At 40.5% G+C, this 24016-nt stretch overlaps 1 protein-coding gene across 1 annotated transcript in view; it reads left to right on the top strand.

Moving 5' to 3' along the window:
- LOC136875605 (facilitated trehalose transporter Tret1) overlaps positions 1 to 23219 on the top strand; it is a 49988-nt gene extending 26769 nt beyond the window's left edge. The window contains exon 3 of the mRNA XM_067149143.2: positions 21427 to 23219. Coding sequence (XP_067005244.2) covers positions 21427 to 22521 — 1095 coding nt within the window. The 3' untranslated portion in view covers positions 22522 to 23219. The remainder of the gene's footprint in view (positions 1 to 21426) is intronic.
- The last annotated feature ends 797 nt before the right edge of the window (positions 23220 to 24016 follow it).

Genomic DNA, 24016 nt, shown 5'->3' with positions numbered 1-24016 from the left:
GTGGCCTCTCCGTAAACCTGAAAGCTGAATACAAGGGATAGGAATAAAGTTCGAGGGAAAAATAATCCCTTGAATATTACAGAAGTAACTAAGTAGATGTGGATTTTATTTTCTAAATAATTTTATTTAATATCAACCGGAGTTAATGGAACAAAAATAAAATGAAATATTGCAATTGTCACAAACGATATGGAAAATCATTCATTTCCACCAAATGCAATTTTCACGTTCTAGTAAATGAAAATCCACAGCCTGTTTCCAGTCATTCGACCGGGTCAAGAATGGAATAAATGAAGTCCCTATCTAGCGGCGAGGATAGGAAATGTGCCGGCTGCCGAAGCATGTCGTACTCCTCTGGAAAATGATAAATGACTGATAGATGAAATTAAACGTTAATGGACAGTGTTTCTGGAATGAAATATGACAGGGAAAACCACGTTATCCAGCCTTGAGAGGCCAGCGCGCTGCCGTCTGAGCCACGGAGGCTACACGTTCTAGTAAGTACTGTTTGAAATACGTGATCATTTAAAATTTACTTTACTGACTCACAGAAAGCCTGACACTCATTTAAATATCTTGCTTCAGCACTTAAATAAATCTTACACTGAAAAATATAAATCTTGAAGATAATATCCAGAAACTGATAATCATCATCGAAGCATATTTATGGTGTTACACTATTTAAATTTTAAGATGGATAAAATTCACAATTCCTGGTTAATTAAACACTTAGCTGAAGTAGTCCTAATTTTAATTAATATTAGTTAACATTATTAACATTGCATCACGTCATTGTCTTTTCCTATATTTGTTACAGTTTCACTGAATGAAAAGGAATGTGTTATCTCGTACTAATTCTATCTCTATTTACTTTTAAGGCAAGAATAAAATTAACAAACGAAAATTCTCTCTATCCCCGAGGAAGAAATATTTCGACGCTGAAAATTGTCAGAGTGACAACACAATCGTCATTACATAAAATGACAAAATATCAATAATCATCAAAGCAGTCATTACAGAAAATGGATTGTAGAATCACACGAATATCACGAGTATTAAGCAACGTTGTGCTGAAAGAAAAATAATGCACATACAAGAAAATGCAATGCTCTCAGAATTCCATCACAAGAAAAGACACGCGCTATTTACAGAATTAACTACCCAATTATTTTTATTCGAAGTAATTCTCAAAGTCGAAGATCTTCCTAATGTACGCCTCAGAATGAAACAGAGGCTGAAGTGCATCACAGGTCACATACATGGTCTAAACTGAATGTAACCCTTTACCATTCACAAAACAAACCAACATGAATAACGTAGAGAACACGAGTTGGAGAAATAATTACATTTAGTAAAATAGGTATTCGCCTGACTACAGTCACATTACCTTCTTACAAATATCGTGTTAAAAACGAAGAATTGACTGGCAATATTTGTGCTTTTTAATTCGTTTATACTGTATCTGTTCTTGTAAAATAACATCAAAATATTTTAATACAGTAGTTTGTTTACAGCCAGAACACTAACATTTTAAGTCATGTCGACCTTGACGCCAAACAAATATTCATCTAGTGAATACAATGCCATGACTCGGTCCCAGCAGCCCCAGGGGCTCTGAACTTTGGAGCGTGGGTTGGCGACCACGGGGCCCTTAGCTGAGTCCTGGCATTGCTTCCACTTACTTGTGCCAGGCTCCTCACTTTCATCTATCCTCTCCGACCTTTCTTGGTCAACTCTTGTTCTTTTCCGACCCCGACGCTATTAGGTTTGCGAGGGCTAGGGAGTCTTTCATTTTCATGCCTTTCGTGGCCCTTGTCTTCCTTTGGCCGATATCTTCATTTTTCGAAGTGTCGGACCCCTTCCATTTTTTCCCTCTGATTAGTGTTATATAGAGGATGGTTGCCCAGTTGTACTTCCTCTTAAAACAATAATCACCACCACCACCACCACTCAGTCCCAGCAGACCATAGCCTCACCCTTCAGTTGCTAAAATCAATTTGTTTTCAGCTTTGAAGCAGTGTGTATCAGACTTGAGTACGATGGGACGCAAGAATAGGGAAACGACTGAGGAAGAAAGACTAGTTGCAATGAGATGCTTCCAAAAGGGAGAATCCTTCGAAAACATTGCAGAAATAATAAACAGGCCCATCAGTACAGTAAAGAGGTTCAATCAAAGTAAAATGTATCACAACGAAACAAGAAATGGTTGGCCATCAGTTCTGACTCCTGCAGACAAACGACAGATAGTCGGAAAAGTGAAGAGGAATCCGAAATTAAGTGCTCCAAAAATTAGGTCTCAAGTGGAAAGTGAAATACTGGCAAGCATGTTACGGCACAAACAGTACGAAATGTGCTTGATGAAGTTGGGTATAATGCCCGAACACCCCGAAGAAAACCTTACAGTATCTACCTATTTTATTCGTACGGGCTGTTTGCGTTAGTACCTCAACGCAGTGCCAGAAAATAATAAACTGAAAAATATTTTATTCACTGAACATATATTCAACAGAACCTTCAGAAAACATATGTCTACTATATCTGTTTACACCAATGTTTACAAATCATACGGCTTCTAATAAAGAAAAGCGCGTCCATGATCTTGTATATTTCGTGTTCGTACAAGCAAATTGAACACTTGAAATAAACAAAAAATAAAGAGTTCCTGGAACATGTTAGTATCTAGTGGAATGTCCCGTAGCCTCTATAACTGCCTGATATCATCACCGCATTGAATACACTAGTTTCTTGCACATGTCTGGGCTGATTTTCTGCCATTCCTGAAGAATCACACTTTTAAGTTCCTCCTTCGTAAGCACTCGTTGTCTACGGATATTCCTCTTGAACGTAGTCCAAAGACGTTCGATGGGAGTTTTAAATCTGGAGACAGGGGAGGTGTTCTAAGCTGTTTAGGAATGTTCCAGATGATGCATGTCTTATCAATATCAGCAGTGTATTTTGGGTCATTATCATGCTGCGACATATAAACAGGTGGCATCCCCATTTCTTCCGCACTCTGGTTCACGTTTGCCCTCAAGGATTGTATTATAGCACTCTTTGTTCATTATTCCGTCAATGAAATGTGCGTTACCCACACCTCTGGCTGACATACAGCCCAAAAGCATTACAGACCCACCACCGTATTTTACAGTTGGAAGTGTATTTGTCACATCACTGTCCGTATCAGTTTTTCTCCATATTCTGTGGATGCCACCTGACCCGAAAAGGTTTATTTTTGTCTCATCAGCCCAAATAATATCATTCCAGAATTCGTTCTCCTTATTTATATGCTCCTTAGCTCATGTCCGTCTAAACCGTCCGTTCTTTCTACTTACGGATTGCCTTTTCCGACGGATTCTTCCATAGTACCCATGCCGATACAGGTTCCGACGGATGGTGGAGTTGCTGATCTTTTTTCCGGTTCGTTGCTCCGTGAGTAGCCTCAATACTGGTGCATTTAATTTGGAATATGACTTAATCGGCCGAACAACAAACCGTTCTTCCCTTTCAGTTCACTTTCTCCTGGGTTTCCTTGGCGTGTTCTTTATAGTGCATTGTATTTACATTTATCAACCACATATTGCATCGTAGAATGTGTTCTATTGACCAACTACCCAACCTTCCTTTGTAATGAAAATCCTTTAAGTGCCAGTTTAAGTACAGCGTTCTTACGCTTCGTACTCTGCACTCCTACCCGTGTCCACCACAGATGCACTAAGAAGAAAATTAATGAACTTGACCAGTCGTATGCGGTCACTGACAAGGAAACATCCACAATGGTGGAGTCGCCGATCGCGATGAAACTTAGCAAACACATTGAGGTACACGTAAAAACAATGCCAGCATCAATTGTAGGCGCCAACATTCATTAGCGCGTTAACCAAGGGGTCTAAAAGTTGCGACATTCCAAGTTCCGCGCGAACAGCGATGAATTCCTCCTGACCAATACTTAGCCGGAACACTGCTTTGTGCCACACCTCTGCTCCTCCTCCCCTCCGCCCCGCCTGGTTCAGTTCCACTCGTTTCCCTCTCCTCGCGCTGCCGTCTGCTTAGATGTCGAACAGAACCTGTGCTACAATACGTACGCTATCAGCCTTCCTCATAGCTCTCCCTTGGAATTTCCACATTGTATAGGCAGTTTACATTTTATGAAATATTTATGAAAACGTTTGCGACGAGTCCTTAAGGGCAATGTCACTGAGCGTGTCAAAAATTATTTTTCATCTTCAAGCAAAGCACGGAAGTCGCGGTGAAGAAGGTCCGCTGAACTTTCGGGAGCTGCAGCTTTATGACGCGATTGAGGGTGAGTGTTAAGCAGTCAACTATTGTCAAATATGTTTTGACGCTCACGGGGAGATGTCACACTGCGGACATAGGCCGTAATAACGTAGATTGAAGCGTGGTCTTTTGCGCTGCATGTGAAATTGTAGGTTTATGATATGTTGATACCGATAACTCTGTCCGACTCGCTGGCTGAACGGTCAGCGTACTGGCCTTCGGTTCAGAGGGTCCCGGGTTCGATTCCCGGCCGGGTCGGGGATTGTAACCTTAATTGGTTGATTCCTACGGCACGGGGGCTGGGTGTATGTGTTGTCTTCATCATCATTTCATCCTCATCACGACGCGCAGGTCGCCTACGGGTGTCAAATACAAAGACCTGCACCTGGCGAGCCGAACCCGTCCTGGGATATCCCGGCACTAAAAGCCATACGACATTTCATTTCATTACCGATAACACTCTCGTTGTTTTTAAACGAACAGTTGTGTTCTCCGTTGTTCCTGTCAATACATATACACATAACAACATATTTTTTAGTTATTTGTTTTATTTCTCCTCACAAGCGCGAGGAGGAGGGGAACATGCCGGGGAGAACCACTTGGAGGGTAAAAGGCGGTGCAGAGGGTGTGTCTCCAGACGGGAAGTGTGTGTGCCGGCCTAGCATTGGCTGATCGCGCGGAACTTGAAATGTCGCAACTTTTAGGCCCCTTAGTTAACGCGCTAATGAATGTTGGCGCCTAAAATAGATGCTGGCATTGTTTTTACATGTACTTCAATGAGTTTGCTAAGTTTCATCGCGATCGGCGACTTCACCATTGTGGATGTTCCCTTGTGAGACTTCTCCGTGCATCGCAAACAAACGGTGCGCATCATCCTGTCCATTTGTACGGATACAACCGGTACACCCGGTACAAACAAAATTAGATGAATTAAAAAGATACCAGCAGAAACAACTGCTGATCCAGTCAAATCAGTACCAAGAAGATTGCAAGAAATCATAAAGAGGAAAGGAGGGCCGGTCAGATATTGAAGATGTTAAAGATGACCCCAGAAATTTGTATTAAGTATTGCAGACGAATACTTGTTTGGTGTGAAATTAAACATTATTTTGTTTGTACATTTCATTTTTCCTGTAGACTACAATATTTTTGTTACGTATGTATGTATGTTCTTTACCCACAATATTATGCATCAGTAACGTGTAAAATGCACTTGTCCTATTATTCTTTCCTCTAGTTTTATACAGTATCTTTAAAGTATGTTCTGATGAATATTCGTTTTCCTAACTGTACGTACTCCTCGATCTGTCTTAGCGCTGGCATGTATTATCGTAAAATCCTACATTAATTGATCGTGCATTAAACGTACCTAATATTCTCAAATCATCTACAACAATCGCTCGTTGGTGCTCCAAAATATACCACCTCACTGTGATAGTAAGGCTCGACTGTGTCTTCCAACAGCACGACAAAATTACAAATCTACACAGAGCAAAATGCGAGCACATCCTCAAATACAAATTAGTATCAATGCTTGACAAAACACTCAACTCTAATGAATTCACTTTTATTATTATTATTATTATTATTATTATTATTATTATTATTATTATTATTATTATTATTATTATTATTGCAATATGCTTTACACCGCACCGACAGAAATAGATCTTAAAGCGACAATGGTAAGGGAGAGGACTAAAAGTAAAAAGGAAGTGACCGTGGTTTTAATTCGGCTACAGTCCCAGCATTTGCCTGGTATATAAATGGGAAACGACTGAAAACCATTTTCATGGATGCTGACAGTGGGGTTCGAACTCACCATCTTCAGAATGCAAGCTGTTAGCTACATGACCCAAACTGCACAGCCACTCTCAATTATTATTATTATTATTATTATTATTATTATTATTATTATTATTATTATTATTATTATTATTATTATTGCCACGCGTGAAGAATTAAGGTAATAAGTTTAGAAAACTTCCTATTTTACTTCCGGCTTGCGGTAACATGTCCTTGACGAGATTACTCCTATCAGCATTTTATCATTTAGGCCTACAGCGTAGCGTTAGGTGAAAATTTGTAACGGACGACTTCACTTACAAACTCACAACTACAGGTCATGCCGATAACGAGAAAATTATTGCCGATGCTACAAATGAAACTCAGGGAAAGGTGAAAACAGAGAGAATACCGGTACTACTCTTCAAAAGACTACGTAATTAATTACGTTACTCTGCTCAACAAGCTGGAACAAGAGGCGACATGGAAACATATTTTAAAAGGTAGAAAGCCCAAAAGTTCCTATAAATTGAATTACATACTCATCTTTACTCCCTTCATGGTTTCAGCCTTGTGGGCGCCTTGCATCCTTTGTGGTTTCGTGGTTGCATTTTCGAGGTTAGGGTTCCGTGTTTATGTAGGAAGTTACGCACATTCACCAGTTCCTAGTTGGATGTTATATTTGACATACGACAATAATGAGTATCAGATTCTCCTTCCAACCTGTAACTGTCAAATCGTCTAAATTCCACATCTCAAACACACGTAGAAAATTTAAGGGTTTGGACGTCGCGGAGAATGGCCTAGTAATTTCTTGCTAAACAATTAATGGGAGTCGAACACGAGTTTTGACAGCTCGCCACATTTCTTTGTAAGTTTCATATCTGATAGAAAACACACGCATGATTTAAAACAAGTTATGAACAGGTGTTTTCCGGGTGTCGTATGAGTTGCGACGAGTAAAAGTTGCGCCGTGGTCATTAATCATTCTGGGAACTAGAGGTCTTGTTTGGTAATTCCACAGGGAAGTTTCGTGTTTCAGAATGTGACAGTGTCCACTCCCTACTTACCGCTTATCAGGGTTGGCGTTCAAAATATTATTTCTGATTTCTTCATATTTATATCAGCATCACTGTTTGAAACAATTTACTTTGTCATTTATTCATCTTTTATACGCAGGGGAATGCGACAGGCCTCGCCAGGGCACACAATTTCCTTTCTTTGGCAGTAGCTATGGTTCATTCTTGAGCCCTATCACTTCATAAGGGGTGCATGTCGGGGAAACGTCGGGTGAGACAGTTCTTTCTGTTTTCACTGGTCATTCTTTATTCAACAAATTCGCTACATTTCACTTGCCATCCATTAATCTTTGTCCGCAAAAGCACGCCAGATCTCGCATTCGGTAGTATTTTCTTCCTTTAGTGGTATTTCATTCTTCATTCATTCTATTCCTAATCCCGTCAATTAGCTACAAACAGGCTGTGGATATTCTTCATAAGACTGAAAGACTGATTCCATGTTTCCACACTTGGTTTGTAAATTAAGTCAAACTACGTACTTATACACATTTCACCCACTGATATAAATACGATGCAGGTTTTCTAAATGTGCAAGAAACCAACATTGATAGAGTGAATACCGAGCTCGATAGCTGCAGTCGCTGAAGTGCGGCCAGTATCCAGTAGGCCTATTCGGGAGATAGTAGGTTCGAACCCCACTGTCGGCAGCCCTGAAAATGGTTTTCCGTGGTTTCCCATTTTCACACCAGTCAAATGCTGGGGCTGTACCTTAATTAAGGCCACGGCCGCTTCCTTCCCACTCCTAGCCCTTTCCTGTCCCATCGTCGCCGTAAGACCTATCTGTGTCGGTGCGACGTAAAGCAACTAGCAAGAAAAAAAAAAGATAGAGTGAATAATATTTGTTATATATTAATTTCAAAATCTCAGTACTACAGATATTCACAGACATTCCTTGAACTTGGAAATAACCCCTGCGGTGCAGCGCAGGTAGCAGATGCTTAAGACAGCTGTCAAACCACTTCTGCTCCCGGCGGGGAATCTCCACGGCGCAAATTTTACTCGGCGCAACTCATACAGAACCGTTTTCCGGCCTCGCTGCTAGGCGGATGTGTCTCTCTACAGTCAGGGCAGTTCACGGGCAGTTACTACACTCCCTGAACACTGGCGATTCCAGTGAAGATGACGGGGAAAATAAGCAGCATGCATCAAAACAGTCAATCTTCCATGCGTTGACTCAAAGTATTTCCGGAAGTTTTTAATGTTTATGTAAAGTTAGAAGCTGGTTTATCTGGAGCATTTTGAATGTCAGAAAAGTTTGCTTTTAAATAAAAGACAAAGCTAGAGTGGATGTGCTCAATTAAAGAGACGCGCAAGTGTAGTATGATTTAGATGTATCCGCAAGACCTTGAAAAATGGCTTCATGTATTACCATGTGCCCCAGGGTATGGAGTGTCAACACAATACAATTTTCATTTTTTGTCATTTTTAGTCCAAAATCTCAGTATTATTACTTAGCGTATGGCTTATACAGACAATATCAGTAATATATATATATATATATACTATATTTACAGATGAGAAACAAAGTAATTTGTACTTCACAACTGAATATCAAGTTTTTCAATTCTGCGTACAGCATCTGGAGTTACCAGCAGGAAGTCAACTTTATCACCGTGGTAGGCTCGAATCTTACATTCCCTGACGATATGATGAATAGTCTAGTGTGGAGCTCCGTAGTCACAGTCTGGATTAGGTAGCTTTTTCCACTTATGGAGAACGGCTCTGCACCGACCATATCCTGTTCTGATTCTATTCAGGGCAGTCCAGGTCTGTTGCTGCTCCCATCTACCTTTCCACTCATCAAGAGATTTAAAATCCTTAGAATCCATGTCAGCAACATCACGCAGAGTTGGATGGCGTGATTTTAGTCTATTAAGATTCAAAAGTGGCAGGTCACTCAAGAACTTGTGGAATTCCTTCATAAGGGCATTAGATCGGCGGAGATCAGGTGGCATTATACCAGTTAGCAGTGGAAGCCAATGGAATGGAGTAGATGTGATTGCGCCAGATATGATGCGCATTGTGGTATTAAGCTGGGTGTCAACAAGCCTTGTATGATAGCTATTCAACCAAACTGGTGCACAGTACTCAGCACTTGAATACACCAAAGCCAAGGCTGAAGATCGCAAGGTGGTTGCTGATGATCCCCAGGTAGTTTATGGAGGATGTTGTTTCGAGACTTCAACTTTTGTGTTAAGTTCAGGAGCTGTTGTTTGAAGGATAGTGTACGGTCCAAGATGACGCCAAGGTATTTTGGGTTCCAATTATGACGAAGAATTCTCCCTCTGAAACTAATATTCAGTTTCACGTTCGCCAAGCGATTATTTAAATGGAAGCAAGCCATTTCTCTTTTACTCGCACTGGGTTGAAGTCTCCAGAAGGTAGTTTTCCAGTTTAATTTAATTTCGTGTGGCTATTTCTATCCGGGTGCAGCCCTTGTAAGGCATGTGGTGTGTGACATCCAGGGATGCTGGGGACAGCACAAACACCCAGCCCCCGAGCCACTGGAATTAACCAATGAAGGTTAAAATCCCCGACCCGCCCGGAAATCGAACCCGGGACCCTCTGAACCGAAGGTCAGTACGCTGACCATTCAGCCAACGAGTCGGACAGTTTTCCAGTAAAGACAGGTATTTGGTCAAGAACCTCTTCAGTCATCTCAGTGAGGTTTCCCCTTAAGCTTTATCGCAGGCAATAGCTAAATGAGGAATCATACCATGGACTTTTCAAGCAACAATTCAAATCCAAGAAACAAAAGCCTGATTGGATGAGCATGATGAGATAATAATAATGGCGAGGTGCAGGTTTTTCTAGCTGACGCACGATAGGCGATCTGCATGTCTGTGATTTGGGGCCTTACCCATGATGAAGTGTAATGCTGAAGACGGCAAACAAACACACACACACACACACACACACACACACACACACACACACACACACACACATACACACACAACAGTCCCCGAAAAATCAGACTTAATCAATGCAAGTTAAAATCACCGACCGGGTCAGGAATCGAACCCGGGACCCCTTGGACCCAAGGCCAGGACGCTAACCATTTAGCATAGTGCCGGACATTAAAGAAGATTATTCATTTCAGAGTTGTTTGCTCTTTTACTTCGCTGCCTTTGAAAGGTCAACATCAGATTTTATCATGGTACAGAATTCTTGACGTGATATTTTCACATGTATTGAAATCAGAAGTTCACTCTTTATTAGCATCCCTGTGTATCTATTTCTCGTGTTAGTCTATCTATTTAGCGTCAAGGAGAACATTCGTTCAAAAAACACATTTGAATCAGGAATATTAAATACAAAACACACCAAATTTTCAACTTCTTTAAGTTTACGAACTTCAATTACACCGACTTGACATCATGTCCGAAGGGATGTCTCCAAAAATACTGAACTTTCATAGAGCTTTTTCATATCAGTCTTCTGGGTTAACTGAAGATTCAAGTGCTTCTTCCACACAAGAAAAATGAACACTTTTCTACAAATTAAACACGTGGAGTTTTGTTGCAACATTGTCTTCAGGAAAATGATAAAACTCGAGGAGACATTTTAGAGCTTCATCAAAAAATTCCATGAAACTTCCCTCGAATTTTCCTCTTTCTGAATCACTTACATTTAAAAAATTAGTTATTGAATAGTAAAGGACAAAAGGTAATACGGGACGTGTCAGTTTTGCTTGAAATACAGGACAGGTGGCAAGCGTAAGCATAATTTAACAATTGAGAACTTTGCTCTGTAATGTCAACCTCAGTCCAAGACCAACTACGATACTCAGACCACAATACACAAAAAGCGTGCCTGCCGTGCCGGGCGAAAACTGACGTGGCGAGGAGTAACCTAATAATGGTCGTGAGAATGTTGCAGTACGAAAATATTTGCCGAAGGTTTATAAAAAACTTAGCATTTGATACGTAAAACATAACTACGAATTTTACGTGGAGAACATTTTTTTTGGTTTGCTTAACGTTGCACCAACACACCGAAGGCTTTCGGCGACGGAACGATGGGAAAAGGCTAGGAGTGGGAAGGTAGCGGCCGAGGCCTTAATGAAGGTATAGCTCCAGCATTTGCCTGGTATGAAAATAGGAAACCACGGGAAACCATCTTCAGGGCTACCGCTTGTACATAGGATTCGAACCCACTATCTCCCGAATGGAAGCTCACAGCTGCGCGACCCTAACCGCACGGCCAACTCGCTCGGCACCTAGGAGACTAAGATGCTTTGTAAGATTTTAAAAACATTACACCGAGTGAGTTTTGCCGCGCGGTCAGAGTTCAGTAGCTGTGAGCTCGCATTTGGAAGATCGGAGACTTTCGAATCCCATCGGCGACAGCCCTGAAGGTGGTTTCCCGTCGTTTCCTTTTTTGATGCCAGGAAAATGCTGAGGTTGTACCTTAATTAGGGCCACGGCCGCTTTCTTCCCACTTCCAGCCCTTTCCTATCCTTCCGTCTGCGAAAATGTTTGATGTGTTAGCGTGACGTTTAATGACTGACAAAAGAAAGAAAGCATTACAACAAACATTAAGTTATCAACACCTAACAAATTTCACTTAATTTAAAACATGAATATCGACTTAATATAAAACACTACGACAGCATCCCTATTACATTGTGCATCATTCACCGAAATATTGAAGTTGACTAAAACCAGCACTACACACATCCAACAAACAATTCCTCTTGGTTCTCTTCTTTTGAAATTCCTTAGCAATTTCTTTTTATATTTTCCTTTCATTTGAGATCTTCGTATAATTGTTGATAAAAATACTGGCCAGAAATTTTACACACTCCTTTATAATTTTTGTCGAAGGAACTCCACACTTCCACACATCAATTTAATATTATTAATGTTACTTTCAAAGGCTAACACTAGGCTAAGATAAGGGCTTTATTTTTCAGAAAGTTCCCCAAAATAAAGACTCTGTCACTCATTTCAGTATTACTCTCTTTACAACTACCAACTACTACTCCGTCTGTTACACTTCAGGTCGTCTTGTCTTTAACATTGTAACATTTTTTGCTGATAATAATAATAAATAAATAAATAAATAAAAATATATAAATAAAATTACTCAAAAACTTAATAAAATTAATAAGCATAATTAACCGAAATGTCCGTAGTATGGGCGCCAGAGTTCACCAGAATGGATCCCTCGAATTTAGATAAGAGCATGATAAACTGTATATCCCAGGACGTGTACATAATGCTGCGTACTGGTACATCTGCCGCAGGCCTTACCTAACCTCCTGAAAACGACTAATTAGGTAGGAACTGCACCTAGGTTCATCAATAACACTGATTCTAAAATAGCTAACTATATTCTGAACAAATTCCGTGCATGAGCACCTCATCAACATACAGCATTATACATATAATACAAACACAAAATATTGCTGGAAGACTCCATATTTACAACAACAACAATAATGAAAATCGTGGGAAAACGAAAGAGAGAACTAAGCTACCATTTGTAGATAGTCCGATGAACAATGTACATGTATGAAGATAAATACCCTTCACTGTCTCTATATCAATTCGACTTACAGATTCTCATAATCGGCAGTTATCACATCACACAGATACTGTATCTTGTACTACTGTGTTCACATATTTTAACACTTGTTGTAAAGATATATACACACGTCTGTCGATCCTCAACATATAAATTTATGGAAAGTCTGAGATAGCTTTCACCAACATATAATGCTGGCCGCCACAAGTGCTACAATACTTAATGCGCAAGCACTCTCCACAATCATCCACTTTCCACGAACATAACAAGACTACGCTCCACGAACGTTTGAAGTCCAGTCCATTGCTGCCGTGTCACTCAAGTACCGTGTATCAGCACCACTTCCTTCCCGTACAGTGCGTCAGTTGTCGTTCCTTCATACAGTGTTACTGCTTGTAGTTGTAGTAGTTCCTTCTCGTTCCTTTACAATCACTCTCACAATGTCCCTTACAATGTCCCAGGTTGCCGCCGTATGATCAACCTTTATAGACATCAACATCCCCCTCCTCTCAGATGATACGTCTGGATTGGTGCTTGCCCACCAATCATGAGTGGTCCTCTTCTCAAGCCCAAGCCCTGAACTACTTCTTCCTCCCAAGACAATAACAAACCCTGGGGTATATTCCATGAGTCACCAACTTTCCTAATACAACAAGAAGCTCATCTCATCAGGCTGGGATATATACATGACTCATGAATTTCCCGACACAAGTACATCACAACAAACACTGGGGTAGCCATATGACTCATTCAAATTACCAGAGTTATTAAAGCAATGTTTTCCCACTCGTGCAAAACAAATTACTCATACCTACATATGTGGATATCTTCCAGCTTACCAATATAAATGGCAAAATATACAAATGAAATAATAATAAAAATCGAATACTGACAATAATATCTCTAACTTCTACATATAATTCTGGGGTGTGATATATGTACTATCACAACATCCTAACATCAACTTTAATTTTTCTGCTAGTAAAGCAATAAATTTAAAATATCCTTGCACTTATAGGTCATTCGTCACTTTCATATCGATGGAATATCGACATAGTCTTGAGAACACTGTTAACTTTTGCAATCACATTGAATGGCCTCACATTTTTGTCGTAAAAGACTGAAAATGATCTGCCTTATCTTCTTCACACCAACGTTTATACGCTTCCTCGTCTATCAGTGGCAGTGGCAGTCCTCTTTAGGGCACTTTCTTCCTCGAGGTAAACAAATGTTATGCGAAAGATGATTGTAGAATACGGTTAGATAGGTCTCTGGTGACAATTTTAGATATTCCTTAGGGATGCGAATAGGTTCGCTATTCTCGTCCGGCTCCATGGCTAAATGGTTAGCTCGCTGGCCTTTGGCCACAGGGGTCCCGGGTTCGATTCCCGGTAGAATCGGGAATTTTAACCTTAATTGGTTAATTTCGCTGACACGGGGGCTGGGTGTATGTGTCGTCTTCATAATCATTTCATCCTCATCAAGACGCGCAGGTCGCCTACGTAGTCAAATCAAAGGACCTGCACCTGGCGAGCCGAACTTGTCCTCGGACACTCCCGCCACTAAAAGCCATACGCCATTTCATTTCAACGGAAAATGTATCTTTGCGGACAATAAACATTGATTTAAAATGTTTGAAGAACACAACAATTTCATTACTTATAGCAAAATTCTCGTTATCAGTGCACCGAATCCATTTCTCTCGAAGACTTTATCCTTCGGTGAGGGCAGACATACCCTAAGAATTACCTACGATCGATCCACGTTAGCCCAATATATGCACACTACATTTTAAGTAAACACCAATACTTATAACAGCACCACTCGAACGCAATGGTAAACAAACACATAACATATACGGTACCACGTTTAAACACGATATAATTAACCTACAGGTATTTTAAGCCTTCACGCAAAAGCAACTGGCAACACAAACACTTCCTTTGAAGTATTGAAAATCACGAAGTACGATCAAATGTGGACTCGAAATACATATTTCAAAATTATTACCTTAAACTTGTATCCACGATCAAATGTAACCTATGCCTGCCCCGCACCTACGGTAATATTGCCAATAATAATAACAATCGAAACCTGTCTTGAGGTGTGAGAATTGTAGTTGGTCTTGCTCAGTCCTAAAGGACGCCAACAAAAGTTTAAAATATTCTCTTGAATGTGGAGCTGAGACTTAGACTCCATCAGACAGTTTGAAACCTTTGAAATGAAGATTCTCCGTATATCGTGGACACAAAAGATGTGATACACTGAAGTACTTGAGATCAAAAGCAAACCATCTGAAGAAACAGTGGAAAAGGCAGTAATTCGGGCACATATGACGAGCAAGCAGATAACATCCCGCAGCCAACAGTACAAGGGAAGACTGAGGACGAACGTAGTGTCGAACGTAGGAACAGAACCGAAAGCCAGTACGCTGACCATTCAGCCAGCGAGTCGGACAGGGTGGTAGTATAATAGGTGAGATTGAATCAAGGTGCAGTAAAATTAATGCAGTGAGCTGGCAGTTGCGATCAACAGTATTCTGTAAGAAGGAAGTCAGCTCTCGGACGATACTATCTTTACATCGGTCTGTTTTCAGAGCAACTTTGCTTTACGGGAGTGAAAAGTGGGTGAACTCAGGATATCGTATTCATAAGTTAGAAGTAATAGACATGAAAGTAGTGAAAATTATTGCTGGTAAAAACAGGTGGGAACAATGGCAAGAGGGTACTCGGAATGACGAGATAAAGGCTAAGTTAGGAATGAACTCTACGGATGAAACTGTACGCATAAAACGGGTTCGGTGATGGGGTCATGTGAGGCGAATTGAGGAGGATAGGTTACCTAGGAGAATAATGGACTCTGTTATGGAGGTTAAGAGGAGTAGAGGCAGACCAAGACGACGATGGTCAGATTTAAAGATAAGAGGTATAGAACTAAACAAGGCCACTGAACTAGTTACAAATAGAGGTTTGTGGCGATTTCAGTAAATGCACAGAGGCTTGCAGACTGAACGCTGAAAAGCATAACTGTCTATAATGAAGATGTATGCATGCATGTATGTATGTATGTATGTATGTATGTATGTATGTATGTATGTATGTATGTATGTATGTATATTTATCACGACATTTAGTAAAAGACAGACTTGTTTTCACTCCTTTCTGCCAGAGTGTCCGTCTCCATGGCTAAATGGTTAGCGTGCTGGCCTTTGGTCACAGGGGTCCCGGGTTCGATTCCCGACAGGGTTGGGAATTTTAACTCTAATTGGTTCATTTCGTTGGCACGAGGGATATGTGTATGTGTCGTCTTCATCTTAATTTCACGACGCAGAGGCCACCTACGGGCGTCAAATCAAAAGACCTGCATCTGGCGAGCCGAACTTCTCCTCGGACACTCCCGGCACTAAAAACCCATACGCCATTTCATCATTTCTGCACAGTTTTTTCAGATGTTCACTATTTGACTTTTTTCAGACTTTTGATGCTAGGTACATTATTTCGTTTTCTTTACAACGAGATACCAAACACTGTGTTGTCTAGAAAGTATTTCTATTTTCAAACTTGCATGATTTTGTAACGATTATCAGTCCAAGTGTATTGTATGTGTGTCTACCTCGTACCGTAGTTCCGTTTCCTAATACGAGGTCGGGTATGAGATGAGATGAAATGATATGGCACCTTTTACGACCAGATTCCCCCCTCCCTTCCCGCCTGACAATTTAGGGGCTAATGTTGAAATGAATGCTGGTGAATGAAACTGGGTAAATAAGCCGAAGGAATCGGGTGTGGCCTATGAATTGGCATTTGGTTGGAAGTGAAAAATGGGAAAACACAGAAAGCCATTTTCTAGACAGCTGACGGTGAGTTTCGAACCTACTCGTCTCCCGAATGCAGAGCTTGGCTTCATAGCTCTAACGCGTTTACAAGCGTAGCCATTTCCCTCAGAGCTCACTGTGTAGGTACAGCTCCCGAAATATAAATCCCTTCTACTCGTACGTCCGTAACAGAACAGGGTACCTTTAAGAGGGGGAACCCGGCAGCTACCGGGCTCACCGATATCTTGAAACGGCCTTGCTAATACGTCATCTGCCATGATGATCTATGGCATCCTTCATCATTTGCATTGCTCTTAAAATTAACTTATTTCATTAATTCAATGCAATAGAAATAGTTCTTTCAGGTAACGTTATTAATGAACGTAGGTTTTCGTGCCTCATTGTACTAAAATAAATATGATTAACTGGATTAAAGCCACATATTTATTACTAAAACAGCGCGACTTGGAACGTAAGTGCGTTTATCGTTGCGTAGATGACACATTTTCCGTCTGGTCACATGGAAGAGAAACATTAAATTCCATTAAGAGAAAGATTAAGTTCACAGTGGAAATAGAAAATGAAGGTAAATGACCTTTTCTTGATGTGCTAGTGTAGAAGAAGAACGATGGTACACTACGCCATGCAATGTACAAGAAAACTACACATTCTGAAAGTTATCTGCAAAAGTCCTCCCACCACCACCTCTGCCAAAAATCAGCTCTCCTTCGTACGCTATTTACTAGGGTTAATAACGTTGCAGACGCTGATAAACACTCGACTGCATTAAGAGAAGTGACAACATTCATAAAGAAAAACGGCTATACATCAGGAGACATAACACGAGCTGTGAAGATCAAAGAGCCTAAGGCCCGATTGTATAAAGACATCTGACTGGAGATCAATTAAGAACTTAGTTCTGAAAATGAACTGAGATTACGACATCGCGTTGTATATAACTGAACTCGGTTTACACATGTGTAGTTCAAATGTAATCGGAGTTCAAAAAAGTGGACGTGGCAACACCGCAAAACAAATGAAATACGAAATAGCTCGGCCCGTTGGATAATACTTAAATGGTGGGATTGGCCTGGCCGTGACTGTGAACAAATGAAATACGAAATTGCCGTGACTGTTGAAGAAGGAGAAGAAGATAATATAGTAATCTCAGAAGTATACATAGAAGGAACTTAAAAAGGAGCGTTCTGCGAATTTCACACGGAAAGAAAAGGACGATCTGGTGGATATTGTACTTTCAAGGTACAAAGATATAATAGAAAATAAAAGAAGCGGTATGGTGACATCAAAGTTGAAAGAGAGAGCCGTTGACTTGTCAATGTTAAACCGTTTGAAAACTTCCTGTAGCATAAAACCTAAGGGTTATTAGTAACATACACATGGGTGACAGGGGATAATTTCTTTGAGTAGGATTTTGTAGTGTGTCCCTTAACTTCAGTTCCAGTCGTTCCTCAACATCTTTCGAAAAACAAAATTTCATTTTGAACATTTGATCACTCATTTCAATCATCGGATCCCGTCTGTGCCGAAAGACGCGAGGAGCTCGTCGTAAAGTCAACTCTTCTTCATATAATCCGACATCCCTGCTAAAGAAAATATATATATTACACAATTGCTTGGTTTTGTAAACTTGAAACATAATTTAAAATAATTAATTATTGAAGCAGTATCATAAAACTAAATAACAACAACGCGTTGGTATTGCAGTAGGCTATTGTTTATATGATATTCACATAACCTAACTTCTGAAAGAATCGAGCAATCTTCAGCAATATTATTTAACTACTAGCATTCAAGATATTTATAACTCACCTCGATATTATTAAGGTACGGTATTCTTACGCAGATACGATACAAGGAAACACTTCTCAAGTCTTCAGGTCTAGTTCAATGTTTAATATGAATGATAATGATCTAGGCTCAAGGAGATTAACCGACGAATATTCGGCAGTCAAATCTGAACTTAGATCGAGACGAGATGATCTTAGATTAGCGTTTATACAACGGAAAATCGAAGTTCAACTTGACTGGCAGCCATGTTCCCTCATTAAACTCAGATCAAATGTTTTATACAACCGGGCCTAGAAGGGATAGTCCAAACCAGGACTACAGAAAAAAATATTCCGTCTTGACGTGGCAGGTATAACTGTCAGAACAGGGCGCATTCTTAAGAAGTACAATATAATTCCGGTTTTCAACACAGACCTGAAGCTCAAATCCCTGTTTCGACCAGTCAAAGAAAAACCACCTCATGAAACACCGGGCGGATATGAAGTTCCATGTGGTTGTGATCGCTCATATTTTGGCATGTAAAAAGGCTGGTTAGCACCAGAGTGAAAAAACTCGTAAGGACAGTCAAGAATGTTACTCTTTCATCCTAGACAGAAAATGCTATAAGTCAATCTGCCATAGCAGAACAGTTCTACAATAGACCATCAAATCCTCTTTGACCAGGCGAGGGTCATCGTGCCTGGAAAAAGTTCTATTCTCGACTGGTGAGGGAAGCCATTGAAATAGATCTGCGTCCAAATAACTTCAACAGGGAAGACGGCTTCAAGATATCAATTACATGTAGAACTGTACTCCAGAAGTGCATGTGTAACACCACCATGGCACAGCCCGACGCACGCCAGAAATTGTCGCCACAGAGCGGTGTATCATTAACTTCACTATCCACCACCTCAGCACAACGCGATGGCACCTGAGACCAGTTAGTTGGTGGGTGCGTGGATAGTATGGCTGCGACCTCCAAGTTCTTTGAAGAATTTCTATGACCACTGTCAGAAGCAGACCTTCACATACCCTGACGAAGGCCAATGTAATTTGGCGGAAAACTCGGCTTTGTTTTACCAATAAATAAGTGGTTTTAACCTAGTTAATCATATTTGTTTAATTTAGGTAACGTTATTATTAACTAGCTGATGTACCCGTGCTTCGCTACGGAATTCTACACTATATACAGAATTCTTTTTTTGCTAGTGGCTTTACGTCGCACCGACACAGATAGGTCTTATCGCGACGATGGGATAGGAATGGCCTAGGAGTTGGAAGGAAGTGGCCGTGGCCTTAATTAAGGTACGGCCCCAGCATTTGCCTGGTGTGAAAATGGGAAACCACAGAAAACCATCTTCAGGGTTGCCGACAGTGGGATTCGAACCCACTATCTCCCGGATGCAAAACTCACAGCCGCGTGCCCCTAACCGCACGGCCAACTTGACCGGTATACAGAATTCTAGGTTAGGTAGTGTACACCCTTGTGGCAAGATTGTATTATATTACATGGCTCTTAACGTTACCCTAGAAACGCGACGGGGAAGTCACCAAACTTCTTTTCTCATATGAAGACTGGGTTAGGGAATTTTCATTGTAATGGTAGGCCCGCTTGCCTACCATAAGTCACAATCAGGTTGGGGAGTTTTCATTACCATTGCAGAAAACCACGCATTTTCTCACTTTTAACGAACAGTACTACGCTGGCAATCTAACAGTCCAAAGTTCCAGAGCTGGAATGACCAAGCCGCACCCGTGATCCGTGATCTCTTCGTATTTTTCGGCGGCGGGGGGGGGGGGGGGAGGCGGTCGAATAGTGGAGAGTCCCCAGGGCAAATCTGTGCCCTTTTACTAATCTGGTTCCTAGGAGTACCCGATGAGTCGGATAATCTCATTTCACTACACTGGCAGTGGAAAAATCTGTTTGACTTGGAGGCAATTTTTTTCCTTCAAGTCAGAGGAGAAACCCCCTCTTCACTGCTAATTTCGAATAAAATGAATGTAGAATTTAATAAAAGTGAAGAGGAAGACACTTTTCTTAAGAAACGGTTCTTTTCAGGGTTGAATTTTGAATTAGTTATTGAATTGTAATGCTATAATTTGGAACAGGCCTAAATTGTAATTCTAGACCAGGTCATACTACTACTACGTGAGCCTCTGCCAAATGCGCACACTGCTCATTAAAAACAGCGCGTCAGAGTAGGGATCGAATAGCTGGAATACCATGATGAACTAGTGTGTTACGTACCAGTAGTATCAAACAATGTATGAACCAGAGGAATGGCATGCTAAAGAAAAAAGTTTTTTAACTCCCCAGCTATTTCCCGCCAATATTCATTCCGGCTATTACACTCGGTACGCAACAGTAATCCCATCTATCGGATTTGAAGGCACCATAAGAGACAAAGAACATCACAACAAACAATGGTCAATGTAATCTTATTGTTGATCAATGTTATACGCTTTCGATATTGTAGGCCTTCGCATTTAGTTTTCTTCCGACTCTGCAATACCACTCTTATCGAAATACTACTCTTATCATAGTCGGTACGCTAAAACTGAATAAAACATAAATGATCGGAAATTGTATTCTCTATAACTTTTGTTATGTGGTACTTTTCTATGGGACCATTAACATAAATATTTTAAAATGAAATTTTAGGCGCCTACCCCTAAACTACCATTTCATCCCGGGGTCAGTAAAATTGTTTATAGCTTAGACTGTAGTTTCTTCTTCCCCGACTCTATATACCGATTTTCATTTAATTCTGTTAACCCATTTTCTCATGGCTCGGCGTTGATATGGACTTAGCAACAAAAATTACAAATTCATGAATATCTGTCTTATCATAGCCGGTACGGTAAAAATGTATAAGACATAAATGATCGGAAATGTAATTCTATGTAGACTAACTTTAGTTATGTAGTATTTATCGATAGGACCACTAATAATAAACAGACAGACAGACAGACAGACAGACAGACAGACAGACAGACAGACAGACAGACAGACAGACAGACAGACAGACAGACAGACAGACAGACAGACAGACAGACAGACATTACGGAAAAGTAAAAAGTGCATTTCCTTGTTACTGTGTACATACTCTTATTGAATTATCGCATTAACCATAGTGTCCTTCTCTGTTGCAGCTGACTTTGATGTACGTTGGACGATTCATTGCTGGTTTGGGAGTCGGAGGAACAACAGTTCTCGTAGCGCAGTACAATGAAGAAATTTCGGAAGACAGCATTCGTGGTGCTCTCGGGGTCTATCTTGATTTCAACCTATGCAGTGGATCGTTCTTTTTGAATTTGTTAGGTTGCTTCTTATCTTACATGGGGTTTTCAATTGTTTCCTGCATTATACCAATAATATTCGTGTGTACCTTTATTTGGATGCCGGAATCTCCTGTCTATTTGGTTCTTGAAGATCGAATGGACGACGCTATGAAATCATTAACATGGCTAAGGAAAGGGAAAAGATTAGAAGATATACAAACAGAAATTAAGAGGATTAAGGAACACTTGAATAAAGAAAAGGAAGAAAGTGGTTCTCGACCTTTGATGTGCCGCATGAAGGAGTTCTTCAGTGACTTGTCCTCACAATCGACACTTTTAAAAACAGTTGGAATTGTGCTTGGCTTGATGTTCTTACAGCAAGTATCCGGTATAAACGCCATTCTCTTCTACACAGTGTCAATCTTCCAGAGTTCTGGCAGCAACATATCAAGCAACATGTCTAGTGCCATTGTTGCTGGATGCATGGCTGCTTCCGATTTCTGCTCCTCTTTCTACGTGGATCGTTTGGGCAGAAGACCTATGCTACTGTTCTCTACACTTGCAACAGCAGTGTGCCTTGCAGTGCTCAGTGCATATTTTCATTATAATGACAACAACTACGATGTTAGTTCTTGGAACTGGGTGCCAATTACAGCACTAATAATATATGTGATTACTTATACCGCCGGTTTTAGTCAATTGCCATGGTTGATGATGGCAGAACTGGTTCCTAGCAAACACCAAAAATGGATGAGTCCACTGGCCTCCTTTCTAAACTGGGGAATTGCGTTTATACTTGCAAAGGAATTCCCTGATATGCGAATACATCTAGGTAATGATGTTTCCTATGGTATATTTAGTTCAGCGAGCATCGCTAGTTTTATGTTTGTATGGTTTTTGGTTCCTGAGACTAATGGAAGATCTCGAGAAGAAATTCAGGACGCCCTAAGGGGTAAACGGAGATGAGATGTGTAGTTTATAGGCACCTGTGTATTGTTTTATGGAACATGACAATATTATAATACTAATCTATTGCCCTTGGGATACGTGCTTAGTACATTGCACGACTGAAAGCATGGTACTCCTTGCGTAGAAATATGTAATTATCCCAGTGGCAATTAATTAGCCAAAGCTTAATGAAAGGAATCGAAGCGAAAGATATCGACATTTATAACATAAGTACCAAGCGCAAAAGATCCGGTACTATTATATATTGAGACTCTTATATGTTATTCGAAAATGATCCCGGTGGTAATTATTGTTTTAAAAGGAAGCACAATTGGGCAACCGTTCTCCCTTAACAATAATCACAGAATAACTGATGAGGTCCGATGCTTTGAAATAGAAGATATTGGCAGAAGGAAGTGAACATTGGCGTATGCTGGGCCTCTGCCACTGCCAGTATTCAACATCTGATCAGTGGAGATGATAGCCTAAGGTTTAGCAAATTAAAGTCCGGCCTTGTGTTTGCTTTTGGTCCGTTGGCCCCGGTTCAGTTCTCAGAATCAAACCCCCCGTACTGTTAATTCCCCTGGCTTGGGGACTGGGTGTTTATTACGTTTTCTCCATTCGTTTTATCCTCGTTAGGTCACTACCAAACCTATACAGATGCCATGCATATAATGATTTTATTATTATTATTATTATTATTATTATTATTATTATTATTATTATTATTATTATTATTATTAAATACAAATCTTGAATTTTACAGAGGCCGTACGCATCGTTCACTGGTCAATTAGCTTCCTCGAGAGATCAGTGGTGGTTTCCGACCTATGATCACGGGTTCGACTCCAACCAACAAACGAGAACACTAAATCTTAAATATTGCATTTCATTTTTAGTAAACCTAACTAGAAAAAGAAAACTATTTTACTCTTACAACAGCAGCCCTCCAGTGTCTTCCTACAAGGATTTAGAAGTAAACGAGAGTGAAATACCAGCACTCTGTTATCTAAATAGGCTAGTTCAGTTAGAAGTATGAGGTGAGGAAGTGTGTACGATGAGGAACGCATGGTTGATATATAGCAGTGGCGATCTGACGGAGCGAAGCCTAATAAGGCTCTATAAGATGGGTATGCTTAGCCGCCATTTTGGTTCATACATGCGCAATGGGCCATGTGGTCAAAGTCTAGTTTCTCCTACGGACGCTGGCTTCGCAACAGTGAACGTATTTATTTAATCACCGCGTGCATGGACAGAATAGTGCTATATTTGTGTGAATATTTATTATATAATGGTGGGTTGTTCTCCACCTAACTGTAGTGATGTTTCTACTGGGGGATACAGGTTGTTTAGATTCCCTTCTGATCAGCATTATGCCTCCACTGCCTCAGCTACACCTTCTACTTCAACTGCTGACATAAACCTGCATCCAGCTCCCACTGATATTACTACACCCCTTAATTCAGTCACATTGATAATTCAATATTCAGTTCTGCCGCCAAAGTCGGGCGAC

This window comes from Anabrus simplex, chromosome 6 (genome assembly GCF_040414725.1).
Source record: "Anabrus simplex isolate iqAnaSimp1 chromosome 6, ASM4041472v1, whole genome shotgun sequence".
In the NCBI taxonomy this organism is placed as follows: Eukaryota; Metazoa; Arthropoda; class Insecta; order Orthoptera; family Tettigoniidae; genus Anabrus; species Anabrus simplex.
The sequence above is the reverse complement of the archived record's forward strand: the minus strand, read 5'-3'. Positions and strand labels throughout refer to the sequence as shown.